This window comes from Passer montanus, unplaced genomic scaffold, assembly GCF_014805655.1.
Source record: "Passer montanus isolate IOZ18808 unplaced genomic scaffold, ASM1480565v1 scaffold140, whole genome shotgun sequence".
Taxonomy (NCBI): domain Eukaryota; kingdom Metazoa; phylum Chordata; class Aves; order Passeriformes; family Passeridae; genus Passer; species Passer montanus.
In genome coordinates this window covers 22,542-37,148 of record NW_024360942.1, presented here as the reverse complement: position 1 = coordinate 37,148, position 14,607 = coordinate 22,542, and the positions used below count along the sequence as shown (strand labels likewise).

Genomic DNA, 14,607 nt, shown 5'->3' with positions numbered 1-14,607 from the left:
GGGGGACCAGGGGAGGTGGTGAGAGGCAGAGCACAACCCTGTGTGGACAGGGGCTGGTGCCACGCAGGTCCAACAGAGGCAGCATGGTCTGGAGTCAGAGCTATGAGCAGAACACACCCAGCGATGGCAGCTGGGCACAAAACAACCACAGCCCGACTTTCCCCAGGCTGTGCTCCTGCTCCCAGCTTTTCCACACAGCCCAAATTCACCCCCACAAGCCACCACATCCCCTCCCCATCCAGCCCAGCCCCACTTACGGCTTGCCCGAGGTCCCCACTTGCATGCCGGTCACCAGCCCTGGGACGCGCATGTGGGGGTGCGGGTCGTAGCCCACCTGCAGGGGACAGCGGGTGAGAGCAGCTCACAGCCTGTGACCCCAGAGCCCCACGGGGACGAGGTCACGCACCAGGGGCGAGCGCCCGTAGCCGCCGGCTCCCACGGCGGCCGCAGCCCCGTTGAGCTGGGGGGACATGAGGTGGAGGCTGGCGTAGGCGCCGCTCCCGGCCACGTCCCCGTTGACCGCAGGGTGTGCCAAGCCAAAGGCGGCCGAGTAGGGGCTCTGCACTCCCAGCGGATTCCTCAGGCCCAGGGCTGGTGGGGGAGAGGCAGAGTGAAGGGATGGGGCCCTGCAGACAGAGCTTGGAGACCCACCCAGGCCCCAGCGGGGCCAAGCTCACCCAGGGGGTCCACGGGGACCTTGGCAGCGGCGGGGCGGAACTGCTGGGCACTGCTGGAGCCTGGCAGGGTGTCACCCTGGGAGGTGGGCGTGCTGGACTTCAGGCTGGGTGTTCCTGCCTTCTCCACCTGCCAGGAACAGAATGGGGAGGTGGCAGCTGCACCATGCTCCTGCCAGGGGGTCCCTGTTGGCTTCCCCTCAATGACAGCCCAGCCCAGCCAGTGCTGAAGGGTCTGTGGGATCTCCCTGCCCTCCAGCACTTTGCCCCATGGGATGGAGGTGGGGGGAGCCATGGCCACTCTGCCAGCCGAGCCCAGGCAGCAAGGACACAAGCACAGGCTCCAAGTGAGTCACACATACCGTGGGGGCATCCTTGCTCCGAGACGGGGACGTGCTGCTGGAGGAGGCCATGGAGGTGGGACTGAGGGGGATGGCCTCCTTCCTGCCCACTGGGACCTTCTCCACGCCGTTCTCCCGGGACGAGTAGGAGTGGACGCTGTGTGGGGAGGAGGGGTCCTGGGGAGGGAAGGATATCAGCAGGAGCAGAGCAGGCTGGAGAGCAGGGAAGTCCCAAGTTATGGGGAGCTGGTGGCTCAGGAAGAGCCAGGATGCCAGCCTGGATGCTGGGGCTCACTGCTGCTGCTGGCGAGGGTCAGGGAGCACAGCTGCCACTGGCACCTCCCTGTGATGCCCACCTCTGCCCGGAGCAGCCTGTTAGTCCCACCCTCGGGGATGGACAGCACACTCTGACCCCACAGCCCTCCCAGTGTCCCAGGACACACTGACCCCAGACCCCTCCCAGTGTCCCAGCACACTGACCTCATCCACCACCAAGTTGTCCTCACTTTTGTCTGCATCGCTGCCCTGAAACGTGGAGCACGGTTGGAGCCACAGGGGCTGCAGCCGCCCTCGCTCCTGCCTGGAGCTGTGCCAGAGGCACAGGCAGCTCCATTCCTCACCCCACAGGAGAGGACGGGGTCACCCCAAGCCCCCCAGCCCTGGGCTCACATAGTCTGTAACAAACTCCTTCTCCTCCACCTTCCTCTTCTTGCTGCCGCTCAGGTACTCGGCGATGGCTCGCGCGCGCTCCCCGTTCGACAGCGCCAGGGAGCTCTGGGTGAGGGACAGTGTCAGTGCCTGGGGACAGGCAGCACCAAGGCAGGGCTGCCTCCAGGAGCACGGAGTGCCCCAGCCCAGCCCTGTGTCCTGAGCACAGCCAGTGCCACCACAGAATGGTGCAAGAGAAGAAAAGGCACTTACGGGGCCGGGGTCTCGGTCTGTGGCTGTGGCAGCGCAGAGGAGCAGCAGCAGGAGGAGGAGGAGGGAAAGGGGGACAGGCTGTGTCACCACCAAGAACCCCCAGGAAAGCCACCCACTTCACCCACAGCTGCTGGGGCGTTCACAGCAGGGCCAGACCAGCACGACAGCAGCAGGGTGGTCCCAGACCCTCCCCCACCAGCCCCTTCCCACGAGGGTGCTGGTCAGTGGAGGATGTTCCCACCCAAACCCCCTGCAGCTGCAAGGCCCCTGCCCCTCCAGCCCAGCTGGCAGCCCTGAGGCATTGACAAGTGGCCCCCACCCCAGGGAAGTGCGTGGGGAGCAGAGGGAGCCCCAGGCCCAGCACCTCCTGTTCCCAGCCTCACTCAGATCCTCTCAGCCACCCCAAGCTCTGGCTCCCCACACTCACACTCACCCCTGGACTCTGTGTCATGGACTCCTCGGTCGTCCTTGGCAAGGAGCTGGGCCTGAGCCCCCAGTGCCCCCGAGAGTGCCAGCAGCCCCGAGGCACTGCTGATGCCAGCGAGGCCAGCGGGCTGCATCCCCGAGGGGTGGGGGGTCAGCGGGATGGGGGGAGCGTGGTGCGAGAGGTGCTGGGTCTGCAGCTGGTGCTGGAGAGGAGAGGGGACAGCAGAGTCAAAGGGCTGTGCCAGGACAGCTGCTGGGCAGGTGAGGGGCAAGAGGCAGCCCTGGGTCACTCAGCAACGGGGCCTGGGTGTAGAGGGGCAGGGCATGCACCCAGGGTGTCCCCAGTAATGTTCTGGGGGCTCCCCATCCCTCCCACCAACCCCTCCCACCCTGGGCTGAATGGGGGACCTGCTGCAGCCTCGAGGGAGGAGTTGAGTGGGGATGGTGGTGACCCCCCTCCACCCATGGCACAGGGCACCAGGACACAGTGACACATGCCAGCCACCACCCCCAGCTGCATCTCCTGCACCCCGAGTCCTGCTGGCAGCCCCCAAACCAGCCTGGCTTGCCTCTCTCCTCCCCTCCACTCAGCTGCATGAGGGGCAGGGCTGCAGCCAGGGGCAGGAGGGGGCTCAGCCCTGGCATGGCAGGAGCCCGGGAGGTGCCAGCATGGCAGAGCCCCCCAGCCCGGCCCTGGAGAGGCGGGAAGTGGCGGGCAGAGGGTCGACGTACCCCGATGGCCGCGTTCAGGTCGGTCATAGTCACCTGCTTCGCTCGCTCCACAGCCTGGACCACCTGCTGCTGGTGCTGTGGGGAGACAAGACAGGGGCTGGGGCAGGCTGGGGCAGGCTGGTTTCTTTCCCCGGGCCCCAGAGGAGCTCTGCAGAGCTGGCGGGGCCCGAGGGCTCACCCACCTCCTGAGACAGGAACGGGATGAGCTGGGCGCAGATCACATTGAGCCGCTTGGCGATCTCCGTCTGCCAGGGGAGGAGAGACACAGCTGGTCAGGGCAAGGGGCAGAGCAGACCCCACTCTGAGGGACCCCGAGGCTGCCAGGAGAGCCCCCTCACCTCATCCGGGCAGTCTGTGGGTACTGACACCCAGCCCAAGGGCTGCTGCTCAGCACTGCTGAGCAAAAACACCCCGGGGCAACAATTCCTGTTCACAACAACACCTCTTTCAAAACCCAGCATGCTCCATCCCCACCCTGAGAGCCCTGGGACGGCTTCCAGCTCCTCCCTGCCCGGGACATGAAGCCCCCTGGCCCATGCCAGCCCCAAGCAAGCCCCCAGCCCAGCAGCCAAGGCCCCTGCAGGCTCCCCCCTGCCCTCCAGGCAGCCCCTTCGGGCACTATGCCCACCCCCTGCAGCCCTCCCAGCCCAGAGGAAGCCCTGGAGAGGTGCTCTCCTTCCAGCTGCTGTTTTCCTGCAACACTCGAGTGCCACTGGCAATCAGGAGCGAGGAGTGCAGGGAGGGAGAGCAGCGTCGTGCTGTGCCGTGCCATGTTCCTGCAGCACCCCCATGCCATCTTCCAGGGCCCCATGGCACCCCCCTGCCATCTTCCAGAGCCCCACCCTGCACGGACATTCAGCCATCCCTGGCCTCACAGACACAACCCAAAGATGCCCCAAAGGCTGTGGGGACAGGCTCCTCTCCCTGCTGATGGCCAAGAGAGCAGACACTGCCCACGAGGAGCTGCCACCAGAGAGGGGACAGAGATCAGCAGCTGTCCCTAAACCCAGCTGGGGGAGGGATCCCTCTGTTCTTGGGTGGGCAGGGGATGTCCTGGGCACAGGAGCTCAGGTAAGATGCTCTCCCAAGCCCCTGTCCACCCTGGTGGGGAGGCTGAAAACACCGTGGAGCTGAGAGCAGGGGGTTAAACCCAGACCCCCTTATCAGCCCCCAGAGGAGACCAAAGGACAGAACTGACCCCTGGATTTCCCTGCCAGGACCTTGGGCACATGTCCCATGCCCCAGAGACAGAACTGACCCCTGGATGTCCCTGCCAGGACCTTGGGCACATCTCCCACGCCCCAGGGACAGAACTGACCCCTGGATTTCCCTGCCAGGACCTTGGGCACATCTCCCACGCCCAGCTGGTGCAGGTGCCAAAGTGCCAGGGTGAGGGGGCACGGCTGGTGTGGGGACACAGACCCAGGGACCCTCCATGCTGCCCTCCAGAGCAGCTGCCAGCCCCAAAGCACAGAAACAATCTGGCACCTGCCCTCACTTCCCCTTCTGAGGGAGGAAAAAAAGAGAAAGAAAAGAAAGGAAGAGGGGGGGAGCAAGGAGATTTGGCAGCCGGCAGTTCTGGGAAGGATTTAGCTGTCTCCCGGGGCCGGCAGTGATGGATTCTCTTCCCTAATGCACTGATGGGCAGCAGCTCCTTGGGGAGAGCTGCCTCCAATTCACTCGCACTCGTTAATGTGCAATTTACTGGCACTTTAACGCTCTCAGCATGAAAAATGATCACGCTGTTTGCAGCCCCCCCAGCCACCAGCACCGTCGCCTCCCCTCTGGCTCGCGGTGAGCAAGTCCAAGGCCAGGCAGATTCGGGGAGGTGCTTTTATAGAAAGCTACAGGCCCCTTTCCATGCCAAAAACAAAGCAACAATAAAAAAAAATTAACGTCTCCTGCTCGTTCCTGTTTTGATCCTCTCCTGCCAAGCCTGGAGAGCTGCAGCAGCACAGCCAGCCCCCAGCCCCATTTCCCAAAAAAACCCCAGAGCAGAACCCCACGCCTTGGCCCTTGGTGATGGGCACCTGGGGACACAGCAAGGACAGAGCCTCGGTCCGTGGCCATGGGGGGCAGCAGCAGCGCTCAGACCCGCCCGGGCCGGTGAGCGGAGCGGGATTTGGGGAGGGGAGGAGGGCAGGGGCCGGGGCCGCGGGGCAGCGCTCACCCGCGGCTCCGCTTCCCGTCCTCACACAATGGCCGCTGCCTGTCGGAGCAGACTTACGGGCCCTTGCTCAAAGTGCCGACAGCTCACTGGCCGGCGGCCAGCGGCACCTGGGGCTGGCAGAAAACACGAGCCGGAGAGGGCTGCGGGAGAAGCAGCAGCCCGGGGAGAGGAGCCCGCAGCGCTCCGGGAGAGGCTCCGCTCCGGGCGCACCTCGGGCATCTCCTCACAAGGGCAGCTCCTCACCTGGCATCGGCAGGGATGCCAGGACACGAGGGCATCCCGGAGGGGCAGAACACCCTCCCAGCGGGCACAGAGCTGGCCGGAGTGGCTGACAGGCTGTCCTGAGCTGGGGACAGGGGCCAGCTCTGCCCGCCCCAGCGCAACAGTTGGCGGCGGCGGGCGCGGGGCGGGCAGGAAGGCGGCAGCGCCTCGCCAGGCTCCTCCGCAGCCTCTTTAAAAATAGATGAGAAGAAACCTTCTGTCTCAGAGCAGCTGGTGACCCGGAGCTCGGCACAGGGGAGGAAGGGAGGAAGGGAGGGAGGGGAAGCAGCGAGGGAGGATGCGCAGCCCCCAGAGCCCACCCAGCCCCCAAACCCTTCTTTCTCCTCAGAATGCCCCTGGGCCAGGGGCAGCAGACACTTGTAAAGGTGTGGAGCCAGAGCCCATCACCCTGTTGTGGCCCTGCAGCCCCCCTCGCCCTGAGGAAGAAGCCATCTCCTGCACAACACTGAGCACTCACAGCCGGGGTGAGCGGCCGTGCAAGCACAAATCCTCCACCACCGCTCCCTGCCTGACACAGCAAGAGCATCACAGCCCAGGCAGGGCACCCCGAACCCAAAACCACAGCACAGACGTGTGTGGGGACCTAAGGAGGCAGCCAAGGCCATGGCACCGAGCCACACAAAGCACAGGGAAGGGGACACATCCCCCACAAACACTGAGCTACAGCAGGGAGCAGCTTCCCATGCTGCCTGTGGGGACAGCCCTGAAGAGCCCAGGTGGCAAAGTGGGGCCAGGGAGCTGGGACCAAGGAGGTGGACAGAGCTCCCAGCCCACCAGACTCACCTGTTTGTGCATCTCGATGTTCAGGCCATAGGACATCTCGTAGTACTGTGAAGGAGAGAAGCAGCATCAGCACAGCTCTGAGGCCAGGGACACTCCCAGGCACAAAATCCTCTGTGCTGCTGGCACACCAGGTCAGCCTGGCCACAAACAGTCGTGGTGTGGCCATGGGGACAACACAGTCCCCAGCCCCTCTCCCAGGAGCTGTCTGGCACACAGCTGCAGCCCTCGGGATGGACACAGCCCTCCCAGGACTCCTGCAGGAACGGGGACAACCCACACAGGAGCAGATTTGGCACCACAAGCTGTGGCAGAAAGTCCTGCTCCAACACCAAGGCTCTTTCTGGGGGAAAACCAGACAGTAACAGCCACAGGAACCAGGTCTCAGGGCCTGGCCACACCACCCAAAAGCAAGGGGAAGGCAAAGCAGCCCTGCATGTCCTTTGATGGTTCAGAGATCCCACACCACCCTTCTCCTTTCAGGTGGAGCTCACTAACCATGACATAATGACGCTGGATTTCTGTTTTTTCTGTTGCCAGCTTTTCACATTCTAACTTCAAGCTGTGAAAATAAAGAGGAGAGAGAAGGAGCAACCCCCCCTTGGTCCTCCCAATGACAGGATGTCCCTGGCTGGACAGACACGAGCCCTCCCAGTGTACCACAGGCTTCATCCTCCTCTCAGCTTCAATCCCAACTCCCAGCACAAGCCAAGAAAACCACCTGAAAGAGGGCAGGAAGGGGCTGATAAAGAGGAGGTGGACACCAAAGGGATCTGGGCATCAGGGAGCAATTTGCACGGACTCTTAACCCCCTCCCCAGCATCTGCTTCCCAAATGGAGTGAGCTGCAAAGCTTAGCTGCATTTCAAACCCCAGCGTGGGGAAGGGGAGGTGATCCTGGGCAGCAGCCTCACGGATCAGAGGGACTCCAGGTCTTAGTGATGCCTCTGGCTCAGCCCAGGAGCTGGGTGCTGGAAGCCAGCACCTCCTCCCAGGGCTTTTGGCAGGCAAAGGCCGAGTTTCCCCTCAAACAGAAACATTTCAGGCTACCAAGGTGATGCTTGGCACAGCCATCCTCTGGAGGGACCAGTCCAGCAGCCACACTGGATGGTGCTGCCCAGTGCCAGGAGGAGCCTGCTGCTGGCCAGCACCATGAAGTGCCCAGGTCACACACTGGCATGGGAACTCTGGCAGCTTCTCACCTGTGGTATTGGTTCTGCAGGAACTGGAATTCCTCCTTGATGCGATCCAAGGTCTCTGGGTAAGTCAGCTTGAGGGACTGGGGGGTGCTGGGGATGGCACTGGCAGCAACAGCGGCGCCCGAGGCAGCAGAGGGTGCCTGGAGGTGGGCCTAGGCAGAGATGGCACCTCCAGGGTCACTGCTGCTGCCCAGCCAGGCTGGCACATCCCCCAGGGCTCTCCTGCACCCGGGGAAGAGGCCACGGGCACATCTGGGAGAGCAGCACATGCAGGAGCTTGCACAAGGAGTTAGTGGAGAGGAAAGTGGTCACAACCAGGCACCAAGGGCCTCGTCAGCATCGGTTTGGCCACCGAGCCAGAAGGGATTGATGACCACGGGTGGCACTGGGCAGGGCACAGACCTGGTGGCCTGTTCTCACCCAGCCACCCCACAGCCGAGCTCCCGGCCTGCCCATCACCATCCCTCCCCGGTGAATCCCGCTGCAGGCACCGCACAAAGCCCCGACCCGCAGCGCCGGGGCTCGGCACGGCTTTGGGAAGAGCCCGGCGCCGCTGCCGAGCATCGCACGCGGTACCGGCGCCGGTGCCGGCCCGCACCGAGCGGCAGCCGGCCTGGGGGGCGCAGGGCCGGGCTGGCACCGCTGCGAGGGGACGGGGGCTCACCGGGGGCCGGTTCTGCGGGAACATCCTCGGCACCGGACAGGCCCGGGACCCTCCGGCCGCGCGGGCCCCGAAACTGCTCCCAGCTCCGGATCAGGCCCTGGAGAAGAACCCGGGGGTCACCGCCCGGCGCTGCCCGGGGCCGCGGGGCCCCGGAGCCCCGGCCCCGCCCGCAGCCCCCCCGCGCCGCAGCCGCCCCGCCCCGCCCGCGCGGCCGCCGCTCTGCGGAGCGCGATCAATGAACGCGCGCGAGCGCCAGCTCCACGTGGGGCCTGGCCCGTGCGGGCAGTCGCCCCCGCCGCCAGCCAATGGGAGCGCGCCCAGGGCGGCCGCCCCCACGTGGGGCGCGCCGAGCTGCCTTCCCATTGGTCAGCCCGGGCCCGGCCGGCGCGCGGGTGTCAATCAAGGGAGGCCGAGCGGCGAACGAGGGGGCGGCGCCGCGGTTTAACCCTTGCGGGGCCGGGGACCGAGAGGGGACCGAGAGGGGACGGGGAACGGGCCGCTCCCGCCGCCCCTCGCGGGAGCCCGGGCACTGCACGCACCCTCCCAGCCCCGCGGCGAGGACCCCCGGCTCCGGCACCGCGGCTTTGCCCGCAAAACGGAGCCGGGAGGTTGCACCGGCGCCGCTGTCCCCGCCGTCCCGGGCAGCTTTTTGGTGGTAAACACAAGAAGTCGCCGTGTCTCGTTCCCTGTCCGTCCCCCCCTCCCCTTCCCTTTGTTGTTTTTTTTTTTTTAATTAAGGAAACAAACGAACCCGACGCCACCCACGCAGCCCTCCCCGGTCCCGCCTCACCGGGAATTCCCTGCGCCGTGTGATGGCGGAGCGGCAGCATCCCTGTGCCAGGCACAGCTCCTGGGCCAGGCTCCTGGGCCCGGCCTGTTTTCCAGCCCCGGGAAAGGGCTCTGACAGCCCCCAGGTCCCTGCCACCCCCCCAGGTCCCTTGGGATGGGCAGGTACTGAACTGGGAAGGGGATGCCAGTGTCACTGTCCCAGCAGCCCTACAACAGCCCCGCATGGCCACCAGCGCTGTCACCTCCTCCCAGCGCTCCCCGTGGCACACGCAGCCCACTGGGCTTTCCTCGTGGATTTTTTGCTGGTTTGACTCCTTTCAGGACATTTCCAGGGTGCTCGACATGTTCCGCTGCTGCGGGTCAATCCGGGCTTACACCGAGCAGGAAATAAAACACTGGAGGAGCAGCAGCTGCGAGCAGCCTCTCCCCCTCTTTAACCTCAATCCAGCAGCCCTTTCCTCTCCCCCAGCCCCATCCTCGTGGTGCTGTCGCCGTCCAAAGGCGGCGGTGGCTCGGCCAGCAGGGCTGGCACGGAACGGGCTGGGGGAAGCCGAGCCCCCCTTTGCCTGCCCAAGTGACAGGAACTTGCCTCCAGCCCCTGGAAGAGAAGAACAATAACAATCATAACCTCCACAAACCCACTGAGAGGGAGCAGGGCTGTGCGAGGGCCACCCGTGCCCCGGCAGCCCGGGGCTGATGGGCTGTGCGGGATTTTCCAGCTCCCAGCCAGGTTCTGCTGCCTTCACCGAGTCAGGACCGCCCTCGGGGCAGCCCAGCTCCTTTAGCCCCATTTTGCCCAGTCTGTTCCCTGGCTTTTCTCCCCGGGATTTTCCCAGAGCAGTTGCGATCTCAGATGGGAGAGCTCCCATTGCTGCAGCTCTGCTGGGGAAAGCCAGGGAGCGACTCCCCCACTCTGGATGCTCCTGTTCCCACTGCACCCCTCTTGGCCCCACACCTGCGACCAGCGGGGTTTGTGCTCTGGGGAGAGAGGGGAGCTGCTGGGCAGAGCAGCAGAAGAGCAGTCTCCCAAGCCTTATTATATTTTAAAATGTAATAACAGCACCATGTCTATTTTCGTAGACAGAACAGATCATTTCTGGAAGAGGCCCATAAATCTCAAACAGAGGGGAAATAATTTGGCCAAGGTCATGTTAAGGCAAAATATTAAAATAGAAAAAAATTTAAAAAAGCAGTTTAGAGCTGGACTGAGGCACCATCTCTGCTCTAAACCTCTCTCCCAGCCTGGGAATCCTGTCCCCCCTGCCCTTCTGCTTCCCAGCGTTACACCATGGGGCTGAGGGGCCAAGACACATGAGGGGCTGGCTGGGTGGGGTCACCAAGGGAGAAGGAGAGAGCAGGGACCCCAGCGAGGGCCCTGGCAGGATCCTGGCAGGATCTGCCCCAGGGACAGCCCCTGCAGCAGCCCCACACTGCGCCGTGCTGGGGAGGCCTCAGGGACCCAGGATTGGGGACAAAGGACCAGGATTGGGGACTAGGGACCAGGACTGGGGACTAGGGACCAGGATTTGGGACTAGGGACCAGGATCGGGGACTAGAGACCAGGATTGGGGACAAGGGACCAGGATTGGGGACTAGGGACCAGGATTAGGGACTAGAGACCAGGACTGGGGACTAAGAACTAGGATTTGGGACTAAGGACCAGGACTGGGGACAAGGGACGAGGGCTGGGGACTGGGGACCAGGATTGAGGACTAGGGACCAGGATTGGGGACTAGGGACGGGCTGGGCTGTCCCCGCTGGCTGCAGGATGTTGGCAGGGGTGGGAAAACGCCATTCCAGCACTGATGAGGAAAATCCTGTCACTGCCACCTCCGCTGTCCCCACCAGCAGTCCCTGCATGCCATCCTGGTACCAGGCCATCCATCACCACGGCTGTGCCTCCCGGCACGGGCACAGGGCTGGGGGAGGCTCAGCTTTGGCAGAAAAGGACCCAGACCAGCCCCCTGAGCCCTCAGAGCCGCCCCTGGGCAGGAGCCAGGCCGGTGGGGGAGAGCCAGGCACCCGCAGGGCCCGGGCTCGGCAGCCAGGCTCTTCCCGAGAGCGCGTCCCTGGCAGCGCCGCCGCTCTGCGCGGACCCTGGCAAGCGGCAGAAAACAAAACTGCTGCTCTACCCTCTGGCTGCTTCCCCGGGCTCGCCTGCCAGCTCCCCGCATGCCAGCGCGGCTCCGGCGGGGCCGGGGCTCCTGTCCAGCGGTGCCAGCCCAGCCCCTGCCCTGCCCAGGGGCATCCCCGGCAGCGCCAAGCGCGGCTGACCCGGGACAGGCACGGGCCAGGACAGGTTCTTGCTTGCCTGGTGCTCTGGTGAGAAAGAGGTGACATTTCACAGCCTCCCCCGAGAGTGCTTTCCTCTCCCCTTTCCTCCTCCTGCGCCGATTTAATTTCTTCTATAGCTCCCTTCTTCCCTTAGCGAGATCAAAGAAATCCGTGGAAAAGGCACATTTCAGCGGAAACGCCGATTAAGGGGATGGGGGAGGCAGCGCTGGGGGGATCAGAGGAGGAGGAGGAGGAGGAGAAGAGAGGCTGGAGGGAGCATCTGCCTCCACGCAGGGTCCCGGCAGGACGGAACGGGCCGGGCAGCGGGGGGACACCGGAGCTTGGGCGGCGGCGCTACCGGGACCGGGACCGGGCCCACCCGGGGCACCGGGGCTCCTCCGCCTGGGCTACCGGGGGCTCCTCCGCCCGGGCTACCGCGGCTCCTCCGCCCGGGGCACCGGGGGCTCCTCCGCCCGGGGCACCGGGGGCTCCTCCGCCCGGGGCACCGGGGGCTCCTCCGCCCGGGGCACCGGGGGCTCCTCCGCCCGGGGCACCGGGGGCTCCTCCGCCCGGGGCACCGGGGCTCGGCTCGGCGGCTCCGCCGGGCTCCTGCTGCCCCCTGCCGCCCCGGCGGGACGGGACAGTGCCCGCTCCCGGCCGGTGACCCCCGGGGCCGCTCCGAGACCCCAGCCCGGTCTCCGTCCCCGGTGTCCCCGCCTCGCAGAGCCCCCGCAGCCCCCGCGGGCCAGCGCTGTCCCCTCCGCCCGTCCTGGTCCGGCAGCCAGCGCCTCCCTGAGCCCGCCGCGCTCAGGGGAAAGGCCCTGGGGCAGGGCTGCCCCCGGGCAGGGCTGCCAGCCTGCCAGCCGAGGGTGCCATGGCATCGGTGTCCCCCAGCCCATCCCCGAGCCGGGGCCACCTCAGGCCCCGGAGCCGCGGGCGCATCTGGCCGCAGCATCTCCCGTGGCTGCCGTCCAGGGAAGGGGATGTTTGGGGGATGAGTAACATCCTTCCTGGCAGGGCCGCTGCCCGCTCCTGGAAGCTGCTGCCGGCACAGAGAGCAGCTCGGCCCCTTCGCCCGCCCCTTGCCCCGCTCAGCCGCGGAAAGGAGCCAAGAGCGAGGAGGAGCTCGGGGACGGGGCCGGGGCAATCCAAGCCCGTGGAGTCGGCACGAGTCCCAGGTGCCAGGGAGAAGGGAGGGAGGATGCTGCGTGGCACGGTTGGAAGCAGCCAGGAGGCACAGGTTGGGGGAGGCAGCTCCAGGCCCCCTCTAGAGCAGGGCTGCGAGCCAGATCCTGGCTGTGTGCTGCCAGAAGCAGCTTATTTTGGAAGGGAGGCGTGCTGGCAGAGTGCTCGGTGCGCCGAGCTGCTGACGCCGGGGAACAGGACGGCTCTCATCAGGTCCCGGCCGTGCCTCGCAGCCCAGCGCCGCTTGGCTTCAGCCCGCAGCAAAATCTGCCCCAGCAGCAGCAGGGCTGCATCCCCAGCTCCTGAGTCACCCCTGAGCAGGGTGGACACTGCAGTCACGAGTCAGCACGCTGCCCGGGGCCTCGAGTCACCCTCAGCACCAGAGGGGCTTCCTGGGACTCGCCAAACAGGATGGACAGAGCTCTCACCAGCCCTGAGCCATCCAGCAAGGTGCAAGCTCAAGCCTTGAACCAAGAAAGAGGCACACAGGCCTCATCCCAGCCCTGGAGCCTGCTTGCCCCCTGCTCAGCTCCCAGCAGCAGTGTCAGCCTCTCAGGAGCCCAGCCCAGCCTCTCCAGGGGCTCAGACCCTCCAGGCAGCTGGGTCCAGCTGGGAGCTGCAGCAGCACCCACCAGCTCTAGGATGGATCCCAAACTTCACAGCACACAAGGGACCTGCTTTGCCTTCCCCAGGTGCTCTGCTGGCACCCCCAGGGCTGAGCCAGCACAGGCAGCCCCTTGCCAGCACCCCTGTCCCTGCAGAGACGGGCCAGGAGCACACCTGGAGCAGGCTGCTGTGCCTGGACATGGCTTGGGAGCTCCTGCAGCTTCCATGTGGCTTGGCATGGCACGAGCTTGGTCAGGTCTCAGCCCATCCCGCAGCAGGGCACAGCTGTGAGCCGGGGGATGCAGCAGCCAAGCTCCCAACACGCACAGCCAGCCCTGCCCTTCGGAGCCACACACTGCAGCATTGTGGCCTGGCTGGTTTTTCCAGAGATGCATCCAAGGGGCGCAATCAGATCTCCAGGGAAGGGAGCAGGCACGTTCCTGGCTGTGCAGAGGAGCTGTCGAGGCAGTGCCAGGAACTGGGGCAGTTGCTGGGCACCGCAGCAGCCAAAGGAAAGTCAAGCAGGCAGCTCCCAAACCTGGGCTGTGCCTCGCTGCCCGGCTCCAGGAGCTGCCGAGCCTCTGCACAGCTTTGTTTGCAAACCCTGCGGCACAGCTGCCCTGCCCTGGCACTTCCTCCAGCTTTGTTTTACACCAACACATATTAAACAACCAGCCTGGAGGGCTGGGATGGGGGAAGGACCCTGCTGGGGGCGCAGGGAAGTGATTGTGGGAAGAAAACTCTAGTGGAAAACAGAAAAGTAGCGTCAGGAAAAGGGAGTTCCCTCCACACAGGGAGGTTGTTTTTGATCAGGGCTTGTCTAGACTGGAGTCACCCACACTGCACAAGCACATCAACACCACGCAGCCAGCCCGGGGCTCCCTGCTCTTCCCAGCAGGACAGAGGAGCTGCACTCACCCAGCGTGGGCAAGAGCTGACCCTGGCACTGCCCATCCCACCCCCAAAGGGACTGGGGGGACCCTCAGGCTTCCAGGGTGCTGCCTCCCAGTGTCCCTCCCTTCTTCCCAGCAGTCAGGGGGCTCTGTGCCCCCAGGCTCCCCAGCCTGGCCCTGTCACCTGTCCCCAGGGCAGCAGAGGGACACAGGTCAGCAGTTCCAGGGCTCCCAGCTCCCTCCCTGCCTTCCCCCTGCTCAGCTGCAGGGCAGCCAAGGGAGCTGCAGGCACACAGCGTCACTTTTTCCAAGAGCCTCTCCCTGCTCTCCCTCCTCCCTCGCAGAGCAGGGCTGCAGGGAGCCCTGCAGAGCTGGGGAGTGCAGGAGGCTCCTGGATCAGGGCAAAGGATGGACCTGGCTGGGATGGCTCTCCTGCAGCTCAAAGCACAACCCCCGTGAGTGTGACACCTCACAGGCAAGGAGCACCTGGCTTGAGGCCCAGCCCACCTTTCCCAGTGCACCTGGGAGAGTGGCTTAGCCCTGACAGCCCCCACCTACAGCTGAGGGGCTTCAGACACCTTTCTCTAGGAAAAGGAAACCCCAAACACTTAAATCCATCCACTCCTAGGCCAGGAGCATCCACGAAAAAAGAGAACAGGCCTGACACAGACA

The 14,607-nt window shown here is 65.2% G+C and overlaps 1 protein-coding gene across 1 annotated transcript; it reads right to left on the bottom strand.

The window, feature by feature from the left end:
* Positions 1-24: 24 nt before the first annotated feature.
* On the bottom strand, positions 25-8,997 carry LOC120498069 (transducin-like enhancer protein 1). The gene is made up of 15 exons (XM_039700350.1): positions 8,979-8,997; positions 8,189-8,285; positions 7,528-7,676; positions 6,825-6,888; positions 6,330-6,374; positions 3,277-3,339; positions 3,095-3,169; positions 2,370-2,565; positions 1,937-1,959; positions 1,685-1,789; positions 1,496-1,540; positions 1,037-1,192; positions 678-804; positions 407-591; positions 25-334 (listed from the first exon to the last, which is right to left on the bottom strand). The coding sequence occupies exons 2-15, from the start codon at positions 8,210-8,212 to the stop codon at positions 254-256; spliced, it is 1,338 nt and encodes a 445-aa protein (XP_039556284.1). The 5' UTR covers positions 8,213-8,285; positions 8,979-8,997; the 3' UTR covers positions 25-253.
* Between the last annotated feature and the right edge of the window lie 5,610 nt (positions 8,998-14,607).